The sequence below is a fragment of the Vipera ursinii genome (genome assembly GCF_947247035.1).
Source record: "Vipera ursinii genome assembly, chromosome: 1".
Classification (NCBI taxonomy): domain Eukaryota; kingdom Metazoa; phylum Chordata; class Lepidosauria; order Squamata; family Viperidae; genus Vipera; species Vipera ursinii.
In genome coordinates, this window is record NC_139512.1 from 254,217,802 (window position 1) to 254,241,588 (window position 23,787).

Genomic DNA, 23,787 nt, shown 5'->3' on the forward strand with positions numbered 1-23,787 from the left:
ATTTAGAACAAACTTCTATATCGGTCGCCATCATTAGATGCAGAGAGACCTGGCCCACTGAATTGCCAAGAGTTGGACACAAGTGTATGGATAACAACATCGTCATCACCTATACTAATAATACTAAGACCTCACAGTTTGCTGGGGTGCTTGCTTTTCTTTATCATCTCCAATACATTTAATTTTACTCTTAGATTTATGCCCATTGGTGGTTAGCATTGTGTGCATTAAGGCAGGAAGAAGGCTTTTCTATGATCCTTAATGGGATGAATCATAGTCTTTAAAATAATGTTTACTGATCTTTCCAATTTCATCAGCAAATTATTTTACCCATTCAACTGGGGAAGACAACCAACAAGAAAACATGTGATACAGGGAAACCTAACAGTTGTGTTGTCAGGTTTCAGCTGTGCAATCTGTTCTGGCAGCCCACAGAAGGGGTACTCATCTTACATGGGTTGTCCACTTTTCTTTTAAATCAATTATTTGCTTGGTGTCTGGTTCTTATTACTATTAAAAGTAGAGCTCAAAGTCATCTCAGATTTTGGGAATAAGGATTTATGCACAAGGTAATGGAAACTTTAGGAGGAAAATGAATTTATGACTTTCTAGGAAGAGTTTCTAAATAGAAGCAATGTAACACTGTATAAACGTGTTAATTTATAAAGAGCATATTCAGGTTCAAACAAGTTTTTAAACAGATTTACACAATGCAGTGCTTGCTCTTTTATTCAAATTTATTCCTATATTTGCTTACAGGGATATGAGTTGCAATGGGTAACATATGGCTCAAAGATTTTGCGCACTCAATGATTTGATTGCATGGTGTCCTAGCAGCTGTGTTAGCTTTTAGAAAATATGAACTAGTCAGCATAAACGAAAATGCACTTTCTTATTACAGGGCAATCAGTATCAGACATGACCTTTGATAACTGGTAATTGTTCTATAACTTGTTAACTATCAATGTAATTAGCAATAACAAATGAATATACTGGCAGGTTTTTATATAAATCAACATTCAGAAAACAGGAGAAATGATGGTCAACTATGCATTTAATAAATTATACAGTAGAGAGTAGACTTTGGAAATCAATATATAAAGGAATCTGTACAAAAGAATCAGCTGCTCTTTGAAAGAGAACAGCATTAACCCCACAGAAGCAATCAATATTCCAGTCTGAAAGCTAATAGATTTAAGATGTGTCACCTTCCTTCCCAAGTCAAGACTGTTTAAAATCTGAGTTTTAGAGAGAGAGAAGTTTTAAAATTTGCTGCAGAGCTTCATATTGTTAACTCTTAAAGAAATATAGAAGATGAATAGATATAGATGATAGATAGATAGATAGATAGATAGATAGATAGATAGATAGATAGATAGATAGATAGATAGATAGGAGTGAGTGAGTCAGTCAGTCAGTCAGATAGATCTCAATCTACAAATACTCTGTAGAAAATTACTTTAGCTCTCTACCTCCCATCATGTTTTTAAAATCCTGCTTAAAGCTCCACTGTACTCATTGTGGAAACAGTTACTTTGGAGACAAGTCACACAAACCTAGTGGGCCAATTTAAGGCTTATTGGAAAGATCTCCTGGGGAAGCTAAACTGGGTCTCTAATCCCTGTCTAGAAATGTATGACTAGTACACACAGGAGTCATGCAATTCTTCTCTAGACATTCAGCCTAAGAGGAATGGTAAGAATGGGGTTATATTTGGAGGGGACCGAGCCATCAATCATTTTGATAGGAAGGAAGTCATTCCTGGCTTGATTTTCCTTCTTACATAAATAACATGTTCCTTCCTGCCCTAGCAATATTTAACAAACAAAACCAATAAGCTGTATCTTTGAAATTTATTATAGTTGGCAGCATAGGGAAACCTATAGCTACTTCAAAAAACTCTGTAATGACATTTTTATGAGTAAGTGAAAAAGCTACCTTCCACAAAGATCTTAATCACTGCAGTAAAACTGACCCAAGGAATATTGGATACGTACTCCAACAAAGCTGAGTGTTTACTGGAGCATGTATCCAATGTTCCTTGGCTCATTTCATATGACCATGGAGCTGTGTCTCACTGCAGTCCATGAAAATAGAACTTCAGAGCAGGTCATTTAAACACTGAGCCTTCAGGGTTTTCTTAAAGGTATGAAGTGATACAATTTGATGGGTCTCTATTGAACATGAACAAGAGTGGGGTCACTGCAAAGCAGCCCTTCCCCTTTCACTTACCAATCAAATTGCTTTCAGGCAAACCAAAAAAGGCCCCAGTGCAAATCTTAATGTGAATCCAGGTTGGTGTGGGATAAAGCTTTCCATTCTTCCTTTTCTATACAAATGTCAGTATTCAGAAGCATCTTTCAAAGTCAGCAAATACTCCGTTGGGAAAAGAGTAACCAAAATAAATTTATTTTTTCAAAATAAATAAATCTGAAAAACCTTTGGGCCAGTTGCTGCCCAACAGTGCAGGATTGTTGTTATGGAGAAAATAGGAGGAGGAAGTAGTGTTAACTACATTCATCACCTTGAATAATTTATAAAAATGACAAGCGCAGGATATAAATAAATAAATAAAGCCATACACACCCTCCATTAGGTTGACCCTGTCTCTCTGAGTCTGGCTGGGTCTGCACAATGTACCAAGACATTGAACAGTTAGTGTTGTTTTGTCTTACTATGGTGATGGAACCCCATTTGTTTGAATCATAAGCTATATGTTAATAAGAAGCACTCCAATTGTTATATGTAATAATGTTTTAATACTTATTAATACAGAATCTGGTTTAGGGATTCCTTTTTGTGGGGCAGCTTGAGGAATCAGGAGCTCCTCATGAAGGACTAATGTCATCCTGACAACCCAAATCTTCCCCGCTTATTTACATGTTGTTGTTTTTTGCATCTCTACCCTGAAAATTGAATCAGCCTGAGGTTGTCCCTAAGCATGCCCATTTAAAAGTACTGTAGTTTCTCCTTAAAGTGACATTATTCCACCACAGCTTTTAAGATAAATAAAATCTGCAACCCTTTATCTCCTGTTATCTTGGAGGTGAAGTCAGTTAACCTGTTTTGGGTGTACAGACTATAGAATAACAGACTTGGAAGGGACCTTAGAGGTCTTCTAGTCCAACCCCCTGCTCAAGCAGGAGACCCTATACCATTTCAGATAAATGTCTACCCAATCTCTTCTTAAAAACCTCCAGTGGTGTAGCACCTGCATCTTCTGGGAGCAAGCCATTCCACTGATTGATTATTCTGTCAGGAAATTTCTCCTTAGCTCTAGATTAGATCCCTCCTTAATAAGTTTTCACATTTTACTTCTTGTTCTGCCCTCAGGTGCTTTGGAGAATAGGCTGACCCCACTCTTCTCTTTGACAGCCCCTCAAATGTTGGAGGACTGCTATCATGTCACCCCTAGTCCTTCTCTTTGTTAGATTAGATAAACCTTGTTCCTGTGACTATTCATCATATGTTTTAGCCATCATCCCCTTAATCATCTTTGTTGCTCTTCTCTGCATTCTTTCTAGAGTCTCAACATCTTTTTTTCTATCATGGTAACCAAATTACTGGATGCAGTATTCCTAGTGTGGCCTTACCAAAGCAGTGTAAAGTGGTATTAACACTTCAAGTGACCTTGATACTATCTTCCTGTTGATGCAGCCTAGGACTGCAATAGCTTTTTTGGCAGCTGCAGCACACTGCTGCCTCATATCATATTAGAACATAGCCACAGCCATTTTTCTCCAATCTCTACAAGAGTTTTGTTTCCAGAATTACTTTTATAACAGTTATCTCCTTTCCCTGTTTCTGATCCCAACTTTAGTCCAGGCTTGTAACAACAGAAGAGGATAGCAGACTTCCCTTATTTTACTTGGGGGAAAAGAGACATATGGCATGCTTCTGTATTAACAATATTGTCAACTGACATCAGTTGCTTTAGATGCAACAGTCTGGAACTTCTTCCAGAAAATAATAAATGATGATGAACTGTATTTTGTTGCTTACTTGTCAGTTTGTTTTGCTGAACTAAGAGACCTGGTTGCCCAGTGATGGTTAGTTTTTGTTATTTACACAATCTATGTATTTGTACAATCAGATCATGGTCTGCCTACCACTTCTGCTCAGATACCCTACCATATGTTTCTCTTTTTTTAACCTTGGGTGATGCTCAAATGGCACGTGGAAGGACCATGGGATATATTATCCTAGAGAAACCCAGGCAAAATCTGGAAACAGCACCTCCCTATTCAGGCTGTAATGCCTTGATTGATGGATGTTTTCCCTACTGGCTAATGGGATGTTGTCAAAGGCAGTAGAGAAAAGCAAACACTTTAGTTATCAGGAGTAGCACATTCACAGATCAGACAATACCATTTGGTAGCTATTTGGAGCAGATATAATGGAGACAAAATAGGGATCAGGTGGCCGTAAGAGACACGGTCAAATAATATTAAACATTAAACCACAGAAGTAGGAGCATGGTGGCCTAGTGGTTAAGACACTGGTCTGTCAACTGTAAAGTTGGCAGTTCGAGACCCAAGCACCATGGGACAGGGTGAGCTTTGGTTCTTGTCTCAGATCTTGCCAATCTAGCAGCTTGAAAGCATGCAAATGCAAGTAGAGAAATAGGTAACACTTTGGTGGGAAACTAAGAGAGTTCTGTGCACCTTAGTATATAGTTATGCTGGCCACATGACCATGGAAATGTCTTTGGACAACGCTGATTCCCTCGGCTAGAAATGGAAATGAGCAGCACCCCCCTAGAATTAGACATGACTGGGGAGGGGAAACCATTACCTCTACCTATTATTATATTATTAGGGACACGGTGGCTCAGTGGGTTAGGACGCTGAGCTTGTCGATCAGAAGGTCGGCAGTTTGGCGGGTCGAATCCCGAGTGCCGCGTAGCAGAGTGAGCGCCTGTTACTCGTCCCAGCTTCTGCCAACCTAGCAGTTCGAAAGCACGTAAAAATGCAAGTAGAAAAATAGGGACCACTCCGGTGGGAAGGTAACAGCGTTCCGTGCGCCTTTGGTGTCTAGTCGTGCCGGCCACATGACCACGGAGATGTCCTCGGACAAGCGCTGGCTCTTCGGCTTTGAAACGGAGATGAGCACCGGCCCCTAGAGTCGGAAACGACTAGCACGCATGTGCGGGGGAACCTTTACCTTTACCTTTATTAAACCACAGAAGGAATAGTGTTGACTCATTTCATTACTTGTTTATCTCAGTGTCGGGATTGTGGTTGTAGGGTTTTTTCCTGGTAGGGATTTCCTAGCTTGTAAATACCAGATAAGATGCTACTTTTCACCCTGGGGTCAGGTCACACTTTTCAGAATCTATTTGATTTGATTTGTTAAGGCCACCTGATTCCACAGGTTGCTGGGTGCTTATTTATATATAATTAAAACACACTTAAAAACAACAAAACTTCATTGCCCAGACAACAACATTCAAAGAAACACAGAAGGTGGTCCACTGGCAGTTTAACCCCATACCTGAGAGCAGAAACAGATCTTAAGGCACACTTGGAACAGTCAGAAAGTGAAAATCAATAGTATCTCTGGGAGGATATTATTCCAGGGGGCAGAAAAATGGGTCTCTGCTAGATCCCTTGAGGCTTAGAGCATTGGAAGTTTGCTCTTATCTGGTTTGGTTAAATGTTACGTAAATTGCTAAGGTTACAAACCTGTCTCTGGTTATCAGCTACAAACACTCTCCTTTCACTTACTCATCAGCAGTAGCTTTAAGCAAACATTGGGAAGTTCTCTGCTTTTATGGCAGAGAATAATTATAGATAACACTGAACCAGAGACCTCTAAAAACAGTTCTGTCTTCACAGAACCTATTAAAGCAATTGCAAGGCAAAACATGGGTGCTTAGATTTTCTTCTTCTTTGTCCTAAAGGTAAAGTAAAGGTAAAGGTTCCCCCGCACATGCGTGCTAGTCGTTTCCACATTAGCAACATGTAGATCTCTACTGGGTAGCTATACTTTGCCTCTAAGGAATGGCTGAGCTAAAAAGTAAACAAAAAAAACAAAAAAAAAACAAAATCCCACAGATGTGTGGAGCAATGTCATGGCTGAATATGTGCCAAGAATTGCACTGGCTCTCATCCCAAAGGCCAGTTCTCTTCTTCAAGCAGCCGTCTTCATCCTTCATCATCAGACTTCTTCATCCTTGGCATTATCTTGTTCCAGGAATGGTTTCAAGAAGTTACGCAACCAACTGAACCTCCAAATAACAGTCTGTAACTTTTGTGTGTAGGGTTACAAGGACCCTCACACTATTTTCCTCTTTGGCATCCCCAATGGCTCCACTTTCCCAGATGTTTGCAGCTTTGGTCTTCAGCCATTTATCTAAGTTGCCAGATGCACTGCACTTACGTAACTCCAGTATCTTGGTCTACTGCACTAGCCTATCTGAAAAACAAGTACCTTTTAAATAGTAATGCATTACATAAAAATGCCACACAAATTAATCCATACTCGGTATAAAACATTAAATGTACCAGATTCCCAAAACAACTTATCAAATGGGGGAGCAAATGTTATGCCATCACTCACACTGCTTTGCCCCAATTCAAGAACAGTTAGAGAGTATTTTAACTCAGGAAGGAGACAGACATTTAAGCCTGAAATAAATGTGTTTTTTTTAAGGAACATTGTTTACATGGTTCCTCTCCTTTTGTTTTTTGTGCTAATATTTTTCAATTGATCGTGGCTTCTGTGACTTGTTCAATAAAACACGGCTGAAATAGAGCAAAAGTCAGCAAAATGTGTGAATCGCTGTCTACTGAAATTCCCTGGGACAGAAACCTGGTATGCCTATTCTTCGCACAGGAATGGTCCAATAGCTCATTTCACAGTGTGATGGTGATGACAGTGATGATGGTAATGACGATGGTGATGGCATAAATAAAAGTTTTTTCCTGTATCTTTGTTACTTTAGGACTAGACTAGACTAGACTAGACTAGACTAGACTGGAATGGAATAGAATAGAATAGAATAGAAACTGGATAGGTCCTTGAGGTCTTCTAGTCTAGCCCCCTGCTCAAGCAGGAGAACTTATATCATCTCAGACAAATGACCGTCTAGCCTCTTCTTAAAAATCTCCAGTGATGGAGCACCCACGATTTCTGGAGGCAAGCTGTTCCACTGTTAATTATCCTCACTGTCAGGAAGTTTCTCCTTAATTCCAGGTTGCTTCTCTCTTTGATCAGTTTCCAACCATTATTTCTCGTCCTTCCCTCTGGTGCTTTGGTGAACGTGACCCCCTCTTCTTTGAGGCAGCCCCTCAAATACTGGAATGCTGCTATCATGTCTCTCCCATTTCTTCTTTTCTTTAGATTAGCCAAGTCCCGCAGCTGTTCTAGGAACTATCATAAATCTTGGGCTTCAACCCTATTCTACTTGAAAAAGTCCTGCATGATCAAAGGATCCATTTCCCCTTCTTGTGTGGAAGGAAAACAGTAATATCAGATGCTCTTTTTATCAGCATCACGTTCCAAGCCAATCCACCTGTCAAAGAGGAAAGAATCAAATTATTGATTTTCTATACTGGTGATCACTGTTCTATACAAATGCTGCATGAACAAAAAAAAGAATGCTGTAATAAGATATATCTTATACCAATAATGCTAGGACTATCCTCTTACATTCCACACAATATTAGCACAAGGCTGGCACTATACATCTTCAATTTATGTCTTCTGTTATCTTGAATTGTACCTTGTCTTGAGGACCCTCATGGGCAAAGATAATCTGTACTTGAAATCAATATACAAATTAGAAATGGTAAAACTAGATCAGGGTTTTTACACTGCTAGTTTAAGATGAGTTCCTGTTTTGACTGATTGGGTGCTAACTATGCTTTTTTTAAATAAATAAATAAATACATAAATAAATAGAAGCATCAAATTGTTATTTCAATTAATTTGTTCTACACCAAAATCAGAACATAGACTATCAGAGTCAGAAGGGATCTTGGAGGTCTTCTAGTCCAAGCAGGAGACCCTATCTCATTCCAGACAAGGGGCTGTCCAGTCTCTTCTTAAAGGCCTCTAGTGATAGAGCACCTGAACTTCCGAAGGCTAGTTGTTCCATTGGTTGATTGTTCTGTCAGAAAAAAAAATATGCTTCACTTTTTCTCTTTATTATTGTGGGGTCATTTGAGAGTTATACTGACTGGATAGAAGGCCATTTTCCACCTGCTTATACTGGTTTTTTTTATTCTGGACAATCTCAATGCTACTTCAAGAACACAGGAATGCTTATGAATAAATAATATACATTCTAGAAATTAATACTATTTTGTAGCACATAATCTATTGACCTTATCAAAGAAAATACTGCCAAGTCAGCTATCAGGTATAAATATTTCATTAAAACAAATATAAAGAAGAAACATTAATAAAATTGCTAATTATGAGATTTTTAAAAATCCAGTCATATATAAAGTTGGAACAATAATTCAAAGTCGACAATCAACAAATAACATTGTAGAATATATGAAATATTTTTATTTATCATATTTAGGAACTACCCATCTCCTTACAGAATGATTTTGGGTGGTGTACAAATAACATGCTAAAAGCATAAAAACAATATATAAAGTACATGTAATATTTGCATACACGGATGCAACTGATATATAAGATTGGCCAAAGTTATACACATTGCTATCTCTCAGAGCTTAATTTTTTTTGTTTTTAATCTTCTCTAAATTTATAATTAAATTACATGATTTACATTATCTCATATACCAAATATTAATGATAAGACCAAAAAGATATTTAGCAATAACTGCAAAAACATAATACATGAATGTTTACCTTAGACATAACTTCTTAGGAAATCTTAATCTAATGTCCAGAATCTCGATTTCATTATCTCCATGAACAGGAACACACACACACACACACACACACACACACAGATACATCAACAATTTATTTAATTACAGTCACAATTCTAGGTGACTTACAAATAGGACTAAATTAGAACAACAAAAACAACAAGGAAATAATCACAAACAACAATTTCACATTCCATGTTATAGAACAGTGGTGGCAAACCTATGGCACGGGTGCCAGAGGCGGCACTCAGAGCCCTCCCTGTGGGCACCCGCGCTATGCCTCGGAGGTGGCAACTGTCCCTCTTCAACCAGCTGCCCCCCACAGGTGTCCCTCCCCACAGGTGACATTGAGGTGACAACACCCACCTTGGCCACACCCATCCAATCTTCCATGGCCACCACAGCCACACCCACCCAGTAGGCCATGCCCACCTGGCACCCAGCGATAAATAAGTGGGTTTTGGGTTGCACTTCGTCTCTAAAAGGTTCACTATCACTGTTATAGAAAATAACAACCATTTACAAAATAATACAGAACATTCTTTGGCTAGCCAGAAGCCAAACTACCCAGCCGCAGGGCCTACTAAAAAGCCAGGTCTTATAAGTCTTAAGGGATCTCCAAAAGATGATAGTGTCAGGGCCATATGGACTTCCAGAAGAATGATGTTCCATAGGACAAATCTGGGTATAGAAAGATCTGCCCAGGTCCTGCCAGATCTTATCAGAAAAGCAGAAAAATATTCCAGAGAGGGGTAGCCAGTAGGCAACCAGGAAGCCAGGAAGAGCCTTATGGGAGACAATTAGTAGCTTGGATTGCATCCAAAAGTCAACTGTCAACCAGCACAGCTTGTGAAAGTAGTGATGTTTTAAGAGTGAAATGACATACTCACTGGTGCATTCCTTGCCTGCATTCCAAGTGGAGTTTAAGGGCAGTCTCGTGTAGAGTTGTATTGGGGTGCAGCTGATCTTTTAAATCAAAAGCCAGACTTATGTGCTTGATCACATTCTCACTACCAAACCAACTGGAACCAGAGAGAACTGGTTTGGAACTACTAAACCAGAGAAGAGAATGACTGCTATAGAATAATGTTCTCTATCCCCAACCCCAAAAGTGGTCCAGAAGGATATGATCAATTTATATTGAAAGTTGTAAAGAGATCAAGCAATACCAGCCAAGTCACATCAGCCCTGCCCTGTCCCACCAGAAGTCTTCCATAAGTGTGATTGGTGTCATCTTAGACATTCTAATCTAAAGTCTGACCAGAAAAGAGTTCAGACAATCTATTTCTTGGAGGGTCTTCTAGAGTTGCAGCCCTATCGCCTTCCCCAAAGCAGGGAGTCTGGAAACAGGTTGAAAAATCATCTAATGCTGCTGGGTCCTAAGATGGCTTTTTGAAGAAAATATACCTTTTCCTTAATACCACCTTTTCAAGAAAGCAGTTACACCTCCTAACTTAAAGATGAATTTACCACAACCTGAACACAACCAATGGCAATCATTTGGGCAGCCTTAACCAGCTAGAAGGGACAAACATCCAACAGCCATCTGGCAGCACTTATACCCCCCCAAAAGATCTGGTCCTTTGTCCCCAGGTACCAGGTACCAAAGCAAAACCCAGCTTCAATTAGCTCTATAGCAACTGACCGACCGAAGCCAAATGGATCTGAGTGATTTTATTCATCACATGCCTAGAGTATTCCTACAATGGCTCAGTAATTCCTTATCAGGAACACAGGTAGACTTCTTTAGTAACTGCCTCATTCAGTGATTATTCACATTTACCACAGTGATGAAAAAATAACTTTGTGACCAATCCTCACTTCTATGATCACCACAGGGAAGATCGTAAAGCAAAGGAAAGCTGAAGTAAGATCATAAGCACAGTTTCACTTAGTTTCGCTTAATGATGGAGTTGCTGGTCCCAAATGTGGTCACTAAACAAAGACATGTTCTTCATGCCCCTCTCTCCCTAAAAGGGCCAGTGTTAAAGGAACTACTGCTCAGCATTTTGCAAGCTGCGATAAGCTTCCCGCCTCCCCTGCTAAAATATTTCTTACACTTCTAGAAGCCTTGGGTTGCTCAACAACCACTATGTGAAAGGCTACTGAGGGTCACACATGCAAAATCTGTGCTGGACAGAAAGCATCAAGACTAAAAATAATTCCCTTTTTATTAAAAAAAAGAGTTAATAAGATTACCTCCAGTGCATTTAAAATTGCTTTATAGTGGAGAAAATAAATCCAAGAAATGAGACGGAGGCTGCACCCTTCCCCCCCTCCTTCCCCTCACCGGTTTTTTGGACATAGCCAGAATCAAACCCAGCTCCCCTCTTTGCATAATCCTATCAGCCCACTATTGACTATCCCCACCTCCCCAGACAATCCCATCAAAACTACATTGTAACAATCTGAGGAACCCCAACCTCCCGTCCTCAACCAGCCTGTTGACTTCAACATTCCCCAACTCTGCTGCTCTTCCAGAAGGCCAATTTTGTCTAGCCACAGGATTCCCACCTTGTAGTGCTTTGATAAGTTAAAAAAGAACTTGAAAAGAACTACAAGGTGGGAATCCTGTGTCTAGACAAAACGGGCCCTTTTATAAAAATCTGGCTTCCCAATTTTCAGGCCCCTCTTTCTTGGAAACCATGCGCCTAAAGATCAACAAAGCTTGATTCTTTTCAGTGTCGTGAGCTTTCAGACCGAAACCACAATACTTTCTGTATACTAAAGATTACAATTGGAGGCTTTCTGGTTTGTGGGTGGGACACCCAAGGCCTTGACATTTGTGCCGCCATGTCTTATAGCTACCAGATATCTCTCTTGAAAGAACACCTGCTGCTGTTTTTCTTACTTTAGTGATAACGCTCACCCTGAACATTGGACGTATTTGCAGTGATGTTGATAACCCTTTGACGATTAAGCCTGGGCTCCAGTCCAGAATGCTTTGTATTAGAATTAAATATACGATACTTAAAAAGCGTCTTTATAACAAACCCGATATACGGATCCTCTTCTGCTTTGATCACTTCGATGGCTGCTTTGTTAAAGAAGAACCATCTACCTGTCTCAACCTTGGTCAGATTATGCGGTGTGCACCTACTAAGTTAGCAATACTTCGTTGTTTCTTTTTCTGCTCGTCCCTACCTCTGACTCCTGCCCTTTTGCCCTGTACCTTGGCAAAAGGTTTGTTTCCCTACCGCCCTGCCCAACAAATCGTCACTAACTTTGGGGAGGTGGCTGACATCAGAGACACGCACGCAACAAAACCCTGCCTCTGAGACCGTCGTCGTGTGTACGACGGGGGTTGGGGTGGGGAAAGATCTCCTTTCTCACGCGACCCCGTCGCAGAACGCGGGTCGAGCAGACCCTCTCTCTCGCCTGCGGGCTTCAACTTTGCTCCTGCAGCAGAGAAGTAGCGGCGGCAGCTGCAGCGGCAGCGGCAACGGCAACGGCAACGGCAACGGCAGCGGCAGCAGCAGCAGCAGCAGCAATCGCCGTTGTCACCACCCCACCCACCAACCCCGTCCAATCGCCTCCCTCGGGTGGTCGCCTTCTCTTTGACTGACGGGCTGGATAAAAACCTCAAACCGCCCCCCCCCCATCCCCGCGCGCGCTTTCTCCCGCTCTGGTCTTTCCTTTACCCACGCGCGCGCTCTCCGCGCTTTGTCCCGGTTGGCCCACTTCGTTGGCCTGAGGGAGAGGGGCGGGGAACCTCCGCGCCCCCTTTATCCAATGAAGACGTTCGGAGCCTTGGAGGGGCCGCCGAAGAAGGTGGGGGGGGGGGCGCAGAGCCCATCTCTGCTGGAAGGCCACGCCTCCTCGTGGGCTGCTCCTTCAAAAGCACCTGGAAGAGGCTTCCCGGGAATGGAACCGCCTTAAGGGCTGGCTGGCTGGCTGGCTCGCGCGACAGGCAAGATGAAAAGGCAATCTATGTAAATTGAGCTCCGAGGGCTCGGAGTGGTGTCACAAGAGCGCGGGCAGAACGTTCTCTTGGCGCCCGCCCGCCCGCCCGCCCGCCCGGGCGGTCAAGTTCTGGATCGCGCTCCTCTTTTGCTTGACGCGGGGCATGGTCGCCCTGCCTCGGCATTGCTGAAGGAGCCAGGCAAGCGGCAAAGGCGTGCAAGCCCCAGGCCGCCTGGGCGCTTGGCTTGGCGGTTATGTCTCCCGTCAGCCAGGAGGTGGGAGAGGGGAACGCCGTGCCCGCCGCCTCCCCTCCGGAAGCAAGTGAGGCGGTGGGCGAGGAGGAGGCGGCGAGAAAGGAGAACGGAGAATGGTGCCCGCGGGAAGCCACGCTCGCCTCCGGGAGCGCGGAGCTTCCCCTGGTGCCTCCTGGGCTCGGGGAGACGCCGAGTCCTCCCGAGAAGGCGGCGGAGCCAAGGGAGCCGCCGCCAGGGCACCGGGAGACGGCCGAGCCGCCCGAGGGAGGCTGGGGCTGGTTTGTCATGCTGGCCTCCATGTGGTGCAACGGGACGGTCTTCGGGATCCAGAACTCGTGCGGGATCCTCTTCAACTCCCTGCTGTCGGAATTCGGGGACCCCAAAGACAAGCAGCTGATGTTCAGGACAGGTGAGAGGGAAGAGCCGACGCCCGGGGCTTCCCTTCCCAGCTGCCTTTAAAGCAGCCAGGCGATGGGTCCCCGGGATCCCCCAAAGACGTGGTGGTGGTGGGGAATGTCCTGTTAAATGGGCGTTCTTTTTTTATTGAAAAGTTTTACATTTTATCTTTAGCAAAACAAAACCCCTCCCAACCCCCTCCCCTCCCACCCTCTTCCCACTCCCCAACCCTTCCCTCCCTTTCCCCTCCCCCCCCCCCCCCGACTTCCCAGAGCTGAGTACAGGGTATAAAAATACAAACCATCATAATCTAACTGATGCAAACAATCCTAAACTATTTAAACTATCGCACTTTAACTCATATAGATAAACTCCAAACGTGTGTATATATATATATATATATATATATATATATATATATATATATCGTATCAGTAATTATTCAAATGCAAAATAATACTTTTTAGTCCCATATTTGCTCCGTGGTATCTCTCTGTTACAAATAGTCTTTCAGGTGCACTGAGATCTTTACCATATCCTCGAAATTAAAAACTTTACAGTCCATTCTTCTGTAATCAGTAATTCTACCTTTTTACTAGAAATCTTACTGCCATAGTTAAATTCAATGGGCGTTCTTGAGCACAGCGGAAAGGCGGCGAGAAGAAGGGACCGAGCAACTTCGGGGAATGAGGCTTGGAGTCCACAACATCCAGAAAGCCCCAAGTTGGAGAAGCCCATGGTGGGCTGCATGGCAGCTGGATACCCGCCTCCCAAGTGGGAGTGCTGCATGTCCGGCCAGCAGTGTGCTGCCAAACAACGACCCCCCCTGCTCCCCAATCTGTGCTCTGGGTAGTATGTGTGTGTTTGCACAACATGCAAAAACTGCTTTGAAATTTAGGACAGAACATTTCTTTAGATTGTGACATACCGTTTTTTAATGGTTTGCAAGGAAACTGTACCTCTGCCCTCCTGTAGTTCTCAGAATCAGCCTGCCTCAAAGATAAGGACATCTTTTATTTTGTAATTTTTTTTTTAGTAACGTAAAACTCTGTATCTCTCATATCTATACAGTCATATGGTCTGGGGGCCCAATTGTGAACGTTAGTGGTTTTGTTTGGCATCCTGCCTAAAACATTTTCTCTCTGGTATTGTCACCTTGAACTGCCCCCCCTCTCTCTTTTTTTTCTCTTTTTTCTTTTAGTTTTTTGTATAATGTAGTTGCAGGGAGGGATGCCAGTTGTGATCTGACAGTGGCATGGGGAAATTCCTTTGTAAAAAAAAATAGTTGATCTCTCTTGTTTTTGTGTCATGGGTGGCATCAGCGCTTTTTTTGTAAAAGAAAAAGGTGCCGGAACTCACACATGTCATACAACCCGCCTTGCCTACCCTACAAGGTTCCCTCCAAAAAAAGGTGCCGGAACTCCGTTCTGAGCGTTCTATGAGAAAAAAAGCCCTGGGTGGCATAAAGCATCAGCTTTGTGACCTGCAGCTCCCCCTCCCCTATCTAAAAGAATGGAGAAATTGCTCTTTTCACTTGTGTAAGGAAAGAAGAACATTATCCTGGAGGCAAGGATATCCTGGCAAATGCCACCTTGTGTTCTCTAAGGTTACCTGAATTCTACGTGGCTACTCTTAATTGTTAGTTGAGTAAAGCAAGAAGTGTAACAGCTCATGAAGCACATACTAGCCACGCAGTAGATCATTCTAGGTTGATTAGGGTTTAGCCTAGTGTGTTGTGCAAACCCAGAAATTTGAGCTAAGTAAACCACTTAATCATATATTAGTGAGCCTGTAAATATCACCAGTACAACTCAATAATCAAGGTGAAGTAATACTTGCTGGGCAAACTTGTGAAATACAAATTTAAAACAACTGCATAGTACTTAAAATCATGCAATTCTCATAGAAGTAACACTACAAGAGGGGGGAACTGAAGGCATGTGAACTTAAAATATATTTAAATTTAAAAATACAGATCTTTTTATTACACCTTTATTTTAGTCTTTATTTTGTGGAAATAAAAAACTGATAGAAATTACTAGAATGTAATTTAATTAGAAAAATGTGTTTATAATTCTTTTTGTAAATGACAGTGTTCCCCATCCAATTAATTTGAACTTAAAAATGATTTTAATTTGTTTAAAAATGCAACATTCCAGATCTAGATATGCATAGTTATATGAATTTTTAAGGAAAGTTTAATAGCTAGTATTTATGACAATGTGTTTTTCCCTTCAGTAAAAAAGCTGAAATTATGTTGACCATCTGTTGATTTCGGTGTAGACTACAATTCTCTGTCTGCTTGTGTAAGAGTTCCCATTGAACTCAACAGGGTATAGCAACAGCACTTAGACTTATATACCGCTTCACAGTGCTTTACAGCCCTCTCTAAGCAGTTTATAGAGTCAGCATTTTGCCCCCAGCAATCTGGGTCCTCGTTTTGCTGACCTCAGAAGGATGGAATCTTGAGCCAGTGAGAATCGAACTGCTGGCAGTCAGCAATACTGCAGTTTAACCACTGTGCTACCACAGCGTCTATTTATACTGCTCAACAAAATAAAGGGAACACAAGATAAGACATCCTACTATTACAGAACATTGTGTTGTTTAAGTGTTCCCTTTATTTTGTTGAGCAGTATATTTCCAGATATGTGTAGGATTACATTGTTGGTAACTCACTGCACAGTACATTTTTGGAGGTTGCTACTTCATTGTACAATGCAAATCTAAGCATTATACCGATTCTTTACCCAATTGCCATTTTCTGATTTGGGTTAATATTTCTGTACCTAAAACAAAATTAACTAATGCATTTATTTTAATTCCTGATAGCACCTTTATCAGATTATTTTGAAAATCAGTTATTAGGGGAAACTGTTGTTGACACACTGTGCATGAGTTTGGTCAGACTCAAGGAGACAGTGGAGGATGGTGTGTGTGTGTGTGTGTGTGTGTGTGTGGTTCAATGGCCCATGAGGTTGAGAAGAGTCAGACATGACATTGTGACTGAACAACAAGGTTGCATTTTTCCTAGTATGATTTCAATGACTGCAAATGTCTAGTTGAAACTGAGCATGAACTTCATGCAAAATACAGGGTACATGATCCCCATTATTTTTGCCCACTGGCGAGTAATGGTAAACTTTAAATAATTGCTTTGACTTGGGCTCAAGGAATTTTTCATTATTATAAAAGTATCTAAGTTAGAAAAGTATCCACTGCTTAAGTAATTTGAAAAGTCTAATATGGCTGCTTAGCTTGACATTGAATGTAGTGGAAATATGACATCATTACATCGTCGTTTCTTGTTGGAATATATTAATCTTTATTTTCAGAAGCAAGTCTTTCTGATATTTTATGATATGTGTACCTTGTGTAAATATCTATTTATATTAATATAATATGTCATCTTCTAGCTAGAATAAGGACTGATACAAGCTGAATGAATATAGACAGCACCAAGCATGGGCTGAACATTTTCAAATCTCTTGAAAGGAGATCGAAAACTATCTTGTTACTCCATACAGGAATAAGGGAAGAGAATGTAGTTTAGTATGCAGGGACTAGTCTAGGTAGTTATTAGGAGTCAACAGTGATTCAAAGGCACAGATTAAAAAAAAATAGGGGAGGAGGGGAAACAGATGGTTTGTCAGGAACAATGTCAAAGGATGTACGGAGCAGAAGAGAGATGCCACTAAGCTTCCTTCATTTAAATATATTTATTGCTAAGTTTTTGAAGCTGTTTTTATTATTATTCAATTTAAGAGGCTGCTTCAAATGCAGGACTAAGGCAAAAATAGATTAGATAGAATCTATTTCCTTTATACTAGGACAACTTGACACGGCCACCTTGCTACAGCCAACTCATCACAGCCAATGTGCTGCAGCCAAGTTGTGGCCAACCTTCCACGGGACAACTCGCCATGGCTAACTTGCCACAGGACAACTTGCTGCTGGACAAGAGTTACACAAATATCAAAGAAATTGTAGAATAGAATCATTAAAGAAAGGATGCTAAAAGAGGGATAACATGAAATGTGAATGACAAAAATTAAAATATTTTTAAAATTATTTTAAATAATTAAATTAAATTATTGAACTGTCCCGTACTGAGTTTTCTCATGGTGAGTTGGCCGTGGTGAACCGGCCGCAGTGAGTTGGCAGTGGCAAGTTGTCCCATTCCCTGGCAGAGCTGTTTAAACTCATCTGAATCTAACAAGTCTCTCTTTGCGTTCACAGCAGTGGTGGAGGATGGGTGTAAAGTTGTATCTTTCTTATAATCAGAAAACATTCATACCCAGTATCTTTAGAACTATGCAGAAGAAAAGCTTAGAATAGTAAAAGCCGTTTGGAAAGAAGTGAAATCAGTGCTTTTTTTGTAAAAGAAAAAGGTGCCGGAACTCACACATGTCATACAACCTGCCTTGCCTACCCTACAAGTTTCCATCCAAAAAAGGTGCCGGAACTCCGTTCTGAGCGTTCTATGAGAAAAAAAGCCCTGGGTGAAATAATTAGAATACTGTATATAGGATTAATTCCAGTGCTGGGTGTGAGGGACTGTTACAAACATGTCGCAAACAAAAGGAGCAACTATGTTTTCTTCAGACTTGTTTAAAATATGCATTCATTCAGCTTCAGATCCTCCTTGTGGCTCTCATCAAACAATTGCTTCTTTGTTAATTCTCTACCCCAAACCATTCATTTTCATATGTTTTCCAGAGTAAGTTGCAGTAAGCTATATGAAGTGTATTTGAGGGTCAGGTCTTTAGAGGACAGAGAAACACTGGAATGCTGAAATGACCATCTGATGTAAACAAAAAGAAATTTACAGAATAAAATCTGCTTTAGACTACTTGAAGATGCTATTAGCTTGTGGATAAAAGAGATGAATATAATAAAAATATTTGTTTTATTAGTGAATATTGAAGTGATTGTTGCTTTCAAAAATGCATTGCCAAAGTGCCTTGTTTAGTGACTGCTTTGTTTAGTGACCATTTGCAGTTACTATGGTGATGGAAAATCAACTCTGCTGGTTACTTGTTTTGAAACAGAAATTTTGGTGCATAAGACTGCACAAACTTTGTGGTTTAAGGTTTTGTTATGGTGATCACTTTTTTGTTTCTAATTCCATAAATTACTTTTTTGTTTGCAGAGTTAAATGAATCTGTAAGATTTTTTTTCAGAGTCTACTTTTAAGTGCATGATGCTCTAGAGTCTTCAAAATTAAAGATAAATCATTTGTTTTTTTAATCCTTTCAGGTAATTTGATAAATTTTTAATATTCATAAAGACTTTCAATTCAACTGTCAAGAGCAAAATTTAATGTGCCTCTTAGTGTGCTTTTTCATTCTTTTTTATTCTTATATAAATTACAAATCAGTATAATGCAATATGAGTCAGTTTGCTGTATTAATTAAGGCATCAGACTAAAAACCCGGAGCCCATGAATTCTAGTCCCATCCTAGGTACAAAGCCAGCTAGGCGACCTTAAACCAGTCACTGGCAAAACACTTCTGGAAAACCTTGCCAAAAAAAAACCCCTGCAAGGACTTGTCCAGGAAGTTTCAGAACCGGATATGATTGAGTGGAAGAAAAAAAAATGCATTATGTAACCCAAGCTAACACAACTCTCAGAGGAGAAAGAGCCAGAATCCTACATGAAAAATTGGCTACAAAAGATGACCTGACGTGCCAGTCAGCTTTCTGGCAGCTAGTGGTACAGTGGCAGCAATGGAGCTGATGGTATCCATAAGATCTGGACTGAAGCCTCGCAGCCACTCAGTACTGTGCCTTTCAGGCTGGTGGTGACTGTGAAAAACTAGGTAGAATATCCTTTGTGGAGGAGGCAACGTTTAGTGACCATGGATTTCAGAAAAGACCAATGGGCTGCCCAAGGCTGGTGGGCCACACTGCAGACCTTATGTCAGACTTATGGGCGTGATGGAATCAATGAACCTTGTTAGGGAAACTGATCCAAATAAGATTTATTGACAGCAATCTGAAATGTTTGTTATGCTAAACCAAGCGTTGTCAAAAAAAAAATTTAAATTAGTTTTACAAATGAATTTCTGCTATAGCATGCAAGGGGTTAGTGCCAAGCAACATGAAGTTTATCATTTTCTAATAATATGGCTATGGTGCAAAACTTGCATTTTTATCCATTTAACAATAGTCATAGCCAGCCTACTTAATGAGATTGTTAGGCTCACTAACAGAAGAAGAAGGTATGTAGATTCCTAATAGTGCATTATTTTTCTTAAAGTTTATAGACCAGCCCTTTAATACATTTGTTTTTGAACTGTTTAGATATCAGTCTAACTATTCTGGGATCATCTGGAATCATTTTTCTCCTATTTTTGAAGATTAAACCCTTTAGTCAGGCACTCTGAAGAATTACAGCTAGCTATAGTACTTGCTGATTAACGTATTTATTAATACATTTTATGACATGAATTATTCAAAATCTGTTACATAAAATTTCAGCTTTTAAAAATTAGATTTAGCTATTAAAGGTGCTGAAAGAAATATTAAAGATTTTGCTACTTTATTTTTCTAAGAACAAATTAAAAGAACATAAAAATAAGCCTTAATCAATGCTAATTATTATAAACAAAATATAAAGTTATCTTCTATCAGACTTTACCAGATGTTACAGAACTGTTCAGCTTTTAATGAAGTATCACTAGTTCATATTTTTTTGACATTTAGGTCTTATTTTGGTAACTGCTCAGCTTTTTTTTTAGCTGCAAAGTTGAAAATAAACTCTTTGATTTACAAATAACATCCATGAAATATTGCCAAAAATTATATAAAGAAACAATTTTACCGTATTTTCCAGTGTATAAGATGACTTTTTAACCCATGAAAATCTTCTCAAAAGTTGGGGTCGTCTTATACGCTGGAAAAATAGTACATAAATCAATCAAGCGCCCCCGTTCTTGCAAAGCAACTTCAAGTCTCCTTAGTCCAGTCCCCCCTCCAACATGACTCTCCCTTCCCACCCCCAAGAGCCTCTAAGCCCCTTCCCCTCCCCCTTGAAAATGCCAGACCCCGGGAGTGGCAGGAAGCCCCTCCCCCTCACCGAAGCAGCATCTGAGCATAAGCAGAGCGTGCCCTGCTACCCGCTATCTCTCCCGGCAGTCTGGACAGCGGTACTTGGTGGCCTGGTGCCCCTCTCGCCCACAGACCACGGCGTGGCCCTCGCCAGCCGGCCTCGGCATGGCCGCCCCAAGCCCGGCTCTCCAGCGCATCTTCCGGGCCCGCCTGGCTGACCGCCTCCTGGGTGGGGCTTGGCTCCAGATGCAGCGGCTGCTCCGTCTGCAAATGTGCTCTCAAAGCCGGATTGCGCTCAGCCATGCAGGCTGCCGAAAGTCGGGGACTCGGAGTTCCCGCAGTGGTTGCGGCTTCTGGCGTGCCATTTGCAGAGTCTGGCCTGGAAGAGCACGTTGTGTGAACGCAGCTCTTGCGTTTATTCCAAAGGGTGGGTGGAAGGAAAAGCCCCTTTGGGCTTCAAAAGGGAGGCTTTGCACCATCTGCATCAGATGAGGCTGAATCGGGCTTGTGTTGGACACTTGGCAACTGGCATGAAAGTATTTTCCGGCATATAAGATGAAAAATCTCGAAAATCTTCTCAAAAGTCGGGGGTCGTCTTATACGCCCAGTCGTCTTATACACGGGAAAATACGGTATATACAACATCTACAGCTATTCTATATAAGTGTAGAATAGTGAAATCAAATTATACAAAAACCCTAAGAATGCTTAGTACGGTAAATGTTTTTAAAAATTAACTCAGGAAATATATTTCAGAAACTTTGCAATGAATATATTAACATTTGTATTTGTTCCACCTTGAAAAAACCAATGGATTAATATTAAATTGTGTGCTGTCTAGGTATAAGTATACAGCAATAGCTAAACAGATAGGATCCATGCATTTTATGTATTTCATAAAGGAAGTTTGGATCTTTTAGCGTTTCAAGGCTGATTTTGTTGGATAAATCAGTTATCATCCATTCCTGTACTCCCAAGAGGTCAGAAATGCAGTGGAAGAAGTCAAAGGGCAATCTCTGTGAGGTTGTTTACATTTCCTCTGTGACTTGCTTGACACAATGAACTATTTACTTTACAAAAATCTGTTCCTAATACTCATTTATGTGCAACATAATGTTACTTCCCCCTGCTTTTTAAAAAATAGATAATAGCTGTGTTGTGTAGCAGAAAGCTAAATTAGATATTTTGGAGACAACTATATCGCTAAAAGACAGAGTTGACAGGATTTTGTCTGTATCTAGCTAGCTGGAGCTCTCTTATTATCTGACCTCTACTTTTATAGGCTGATCACACTTCGTAATATTCTTCACGTCAGTTTAAATAAAATCAAGGCAGTATAGTAGTGGTAGACTATGCCAGAGGAAATTGTTTCATTTTCACTTGATAGTAGAGCTCATGAGGGGTTTGGGTCTTTCCAGTTGCGTGGACTTTAGTAGTTTAGCAATGACCATACTAAAGAATTTTGTGAAAAGTCCTCAGATTGAAAGAGATTTTATAATGGAAGAGAATATTTGTAGCTCAGGGTTAAACTGGCTGTAGTTTTCTGATTGTCTGAGTTGGTAGTTCCTTGATTGGGGTATTATTCACTGCTTGATTGTTATTCTGGTATTAATCCTGGTGTTAATCCCTGCTTATCTGGGTATTGATTGCTGGCAAGGAGGTGTTTTGGTCTTTTTGTTTCCTTTTCGATAGTTAAATGTGGTTTATCTCTGTGTGTCTGTTGATGGCAGACTTCCAGGAATTTCGACCAAAGATGCCTCTCTTTTTTTTCCCATGAGGCAACTGGACTTTCTTGTTTTTCTTTGAAGATGTTTCACCTCTCATCCAAGAAGCTTCTCAGCTCTCACTGGATGGTGCTGGATAGACTATCCAGTCAGAGCTGAAGAAGCTTCTTGGATGAGAAGTGAAACATCTTCAAAGAAAAACAAGAAAAGTCAGTTGTCTCATGAGAAAAAAAGCATCTTTGGGACATTATTACCTGGATTACTGAGAATCTCCATAGATATTTAGCATTTTTGGACTTAACTTGATCTAGGATGCTCACAGTTTCCCAGCTGAAACTTTGCCACGTGGGTTGTACAATTAAGGAATTTTCATCATGTCTTCTGACTGCTAGTTCATGGATGTCTTCTGCCTGTCTGTGCTACATAGTGGCTGTTACAATCCTTATATTGTATGTTGCAGCTGACTCCTGTAGGTGACATCTTGTACTATTGGGTCTTTCAGCTTATTTAAGATGTTTTGGAGGGTTATAGTCTTATATGCTACAGTAATGCCATGCAGTTGTAATGGCTATTTCTCAGATTTTTTGATGTATGGCAGTGTTATCTTTTTCATAGCTTGTGTTGGTTGTGCTGTGTAGTAGGTTGAGTATCAGACACTTTTTCTGATGAAGTTTCATGGGTATCCATTTTGAGGGAAGATGTTGTACAGGTGTTCAGTTTCCTTTTCCTTGATGTTCAGGCAGCGTATTTGTGCTCATCTAAATAGAGTTCTTACACAGCCTCTCTTGTGGGAGATTAGATTGTTGTTTTGATAGTGGAGCACTTGGTTGCTGTGAGTGGTTTTACAATACACTTGTGTTTCTAATTTGTCGCCATTTCTTCTGCGGTTGAAGAATGTGCTACAAATTGCCAATCATTTTTCCTGTAGGAGTAGATAGCCCCAACTTCTCTTCTTTGCATTGTCCTGATCCAGAGTTTTCACATCCAGCATCTCCACTGGCCATCCGTATGACCTGGGTTCCCTCCATAAGCAGGATCTTCTTTTTTCCTTTTCTTCCATGCCCTTCGTTCGTTCTCCCTCATGTTTAATTTGCTCTTCAGCATTGGAACGAAAAGCTCCATAGTAACTAAACTCTGGACAAAAGTCCCCAGTGGTGCAACTGTGTATATTCTTGCCACCCCCCCTATGCTTCTCTTAGCTGAATGCAATCAATTCATTTTCATTAGAACTTTACTTCTATGAGCCAATCAGCTCAGTTCATCACATCTTCTTAGGGAACAGGATGCTCAGGCAGGGTATGAACAAATTAGCAAAATCTGCTGCTTTTATGGCAGATAACTAGGAAATTAGCATGGCCACTAAGACACAACTGTTGCTGAAGAATTGGTACACAGCCTCTAAATCAAGATCTGTCCTCTTATTGGAATCCTTCAAAGGTACTAAGCTATTCAGAGTCCCTATTTTAGGGTTTTAAAGTGTGTAGCTTTGTTAAACAAAAGTCCTTGACCAAGAGGAGTGGGGCTTCTGAATGTCAGTTTACAAGCTCTGTACTTTCTGCTGTTTCTTAGTGATAAAGGAGGGTAGGGGACTTCTCCATAAGGGGT

At 40.9% G+C, this 23,787-nt stretch overlaps 1 protein-coding gene and 1 long non-coding RNA gene across 4 annotated transcripts in view; one reads left to right on the forward strand and one right to left on the reverse strand.

Annotated features, from left to right (window-relative positions):
• Positions 1 to 682: 682 nt before the first annotated feature.
• On the reverse strand, positions 683 to 9,904 carry LOC310645988. 2 transcript variants are annotated; one of them, XR_014493624.1, is made up of 4 exons: positions 8,830 to 9,904; positions 7,727 to 7,759; positions 2,061 to 7,516; positions 683 to 1,996 (listed from the first exon to the last, which is right to left on the reverse strand). It is a non-coding gene; the product is annotated as an uncharacterized lncRNA (long non-coding RNA). The 2 variants fall into 2 exon arrangements; XR_014493625.1 differs by having other exon boundaries at positions 683 to 7,516.
• Positions 9,905 to 12,710: 2,806 nt separating this feature from the next.
• SLC16A10 (solute carrier family 16 member 10) overlaps positions 12,711 to 23,787 on the forward strand; it is a 49,657-nt gene continuing 38,580 nt past the window's right edge. For both annotated transcript variants that reach the window (XR_014494239.1, XM_083377877.1), the window contains exon 1: positions 12,711 to 13,418. Coding sequence is in view for 1 of the 2 variants with exons in the window: in XM_083377877.1 (XP_083234003.1) it covers positions 13,010 to 13,418 (409 nt within the window). In the remaining variant the exon portion in view is untranslated. The remainder of the gene's footprint in view (positions 13,419 to 23,787) is intronic.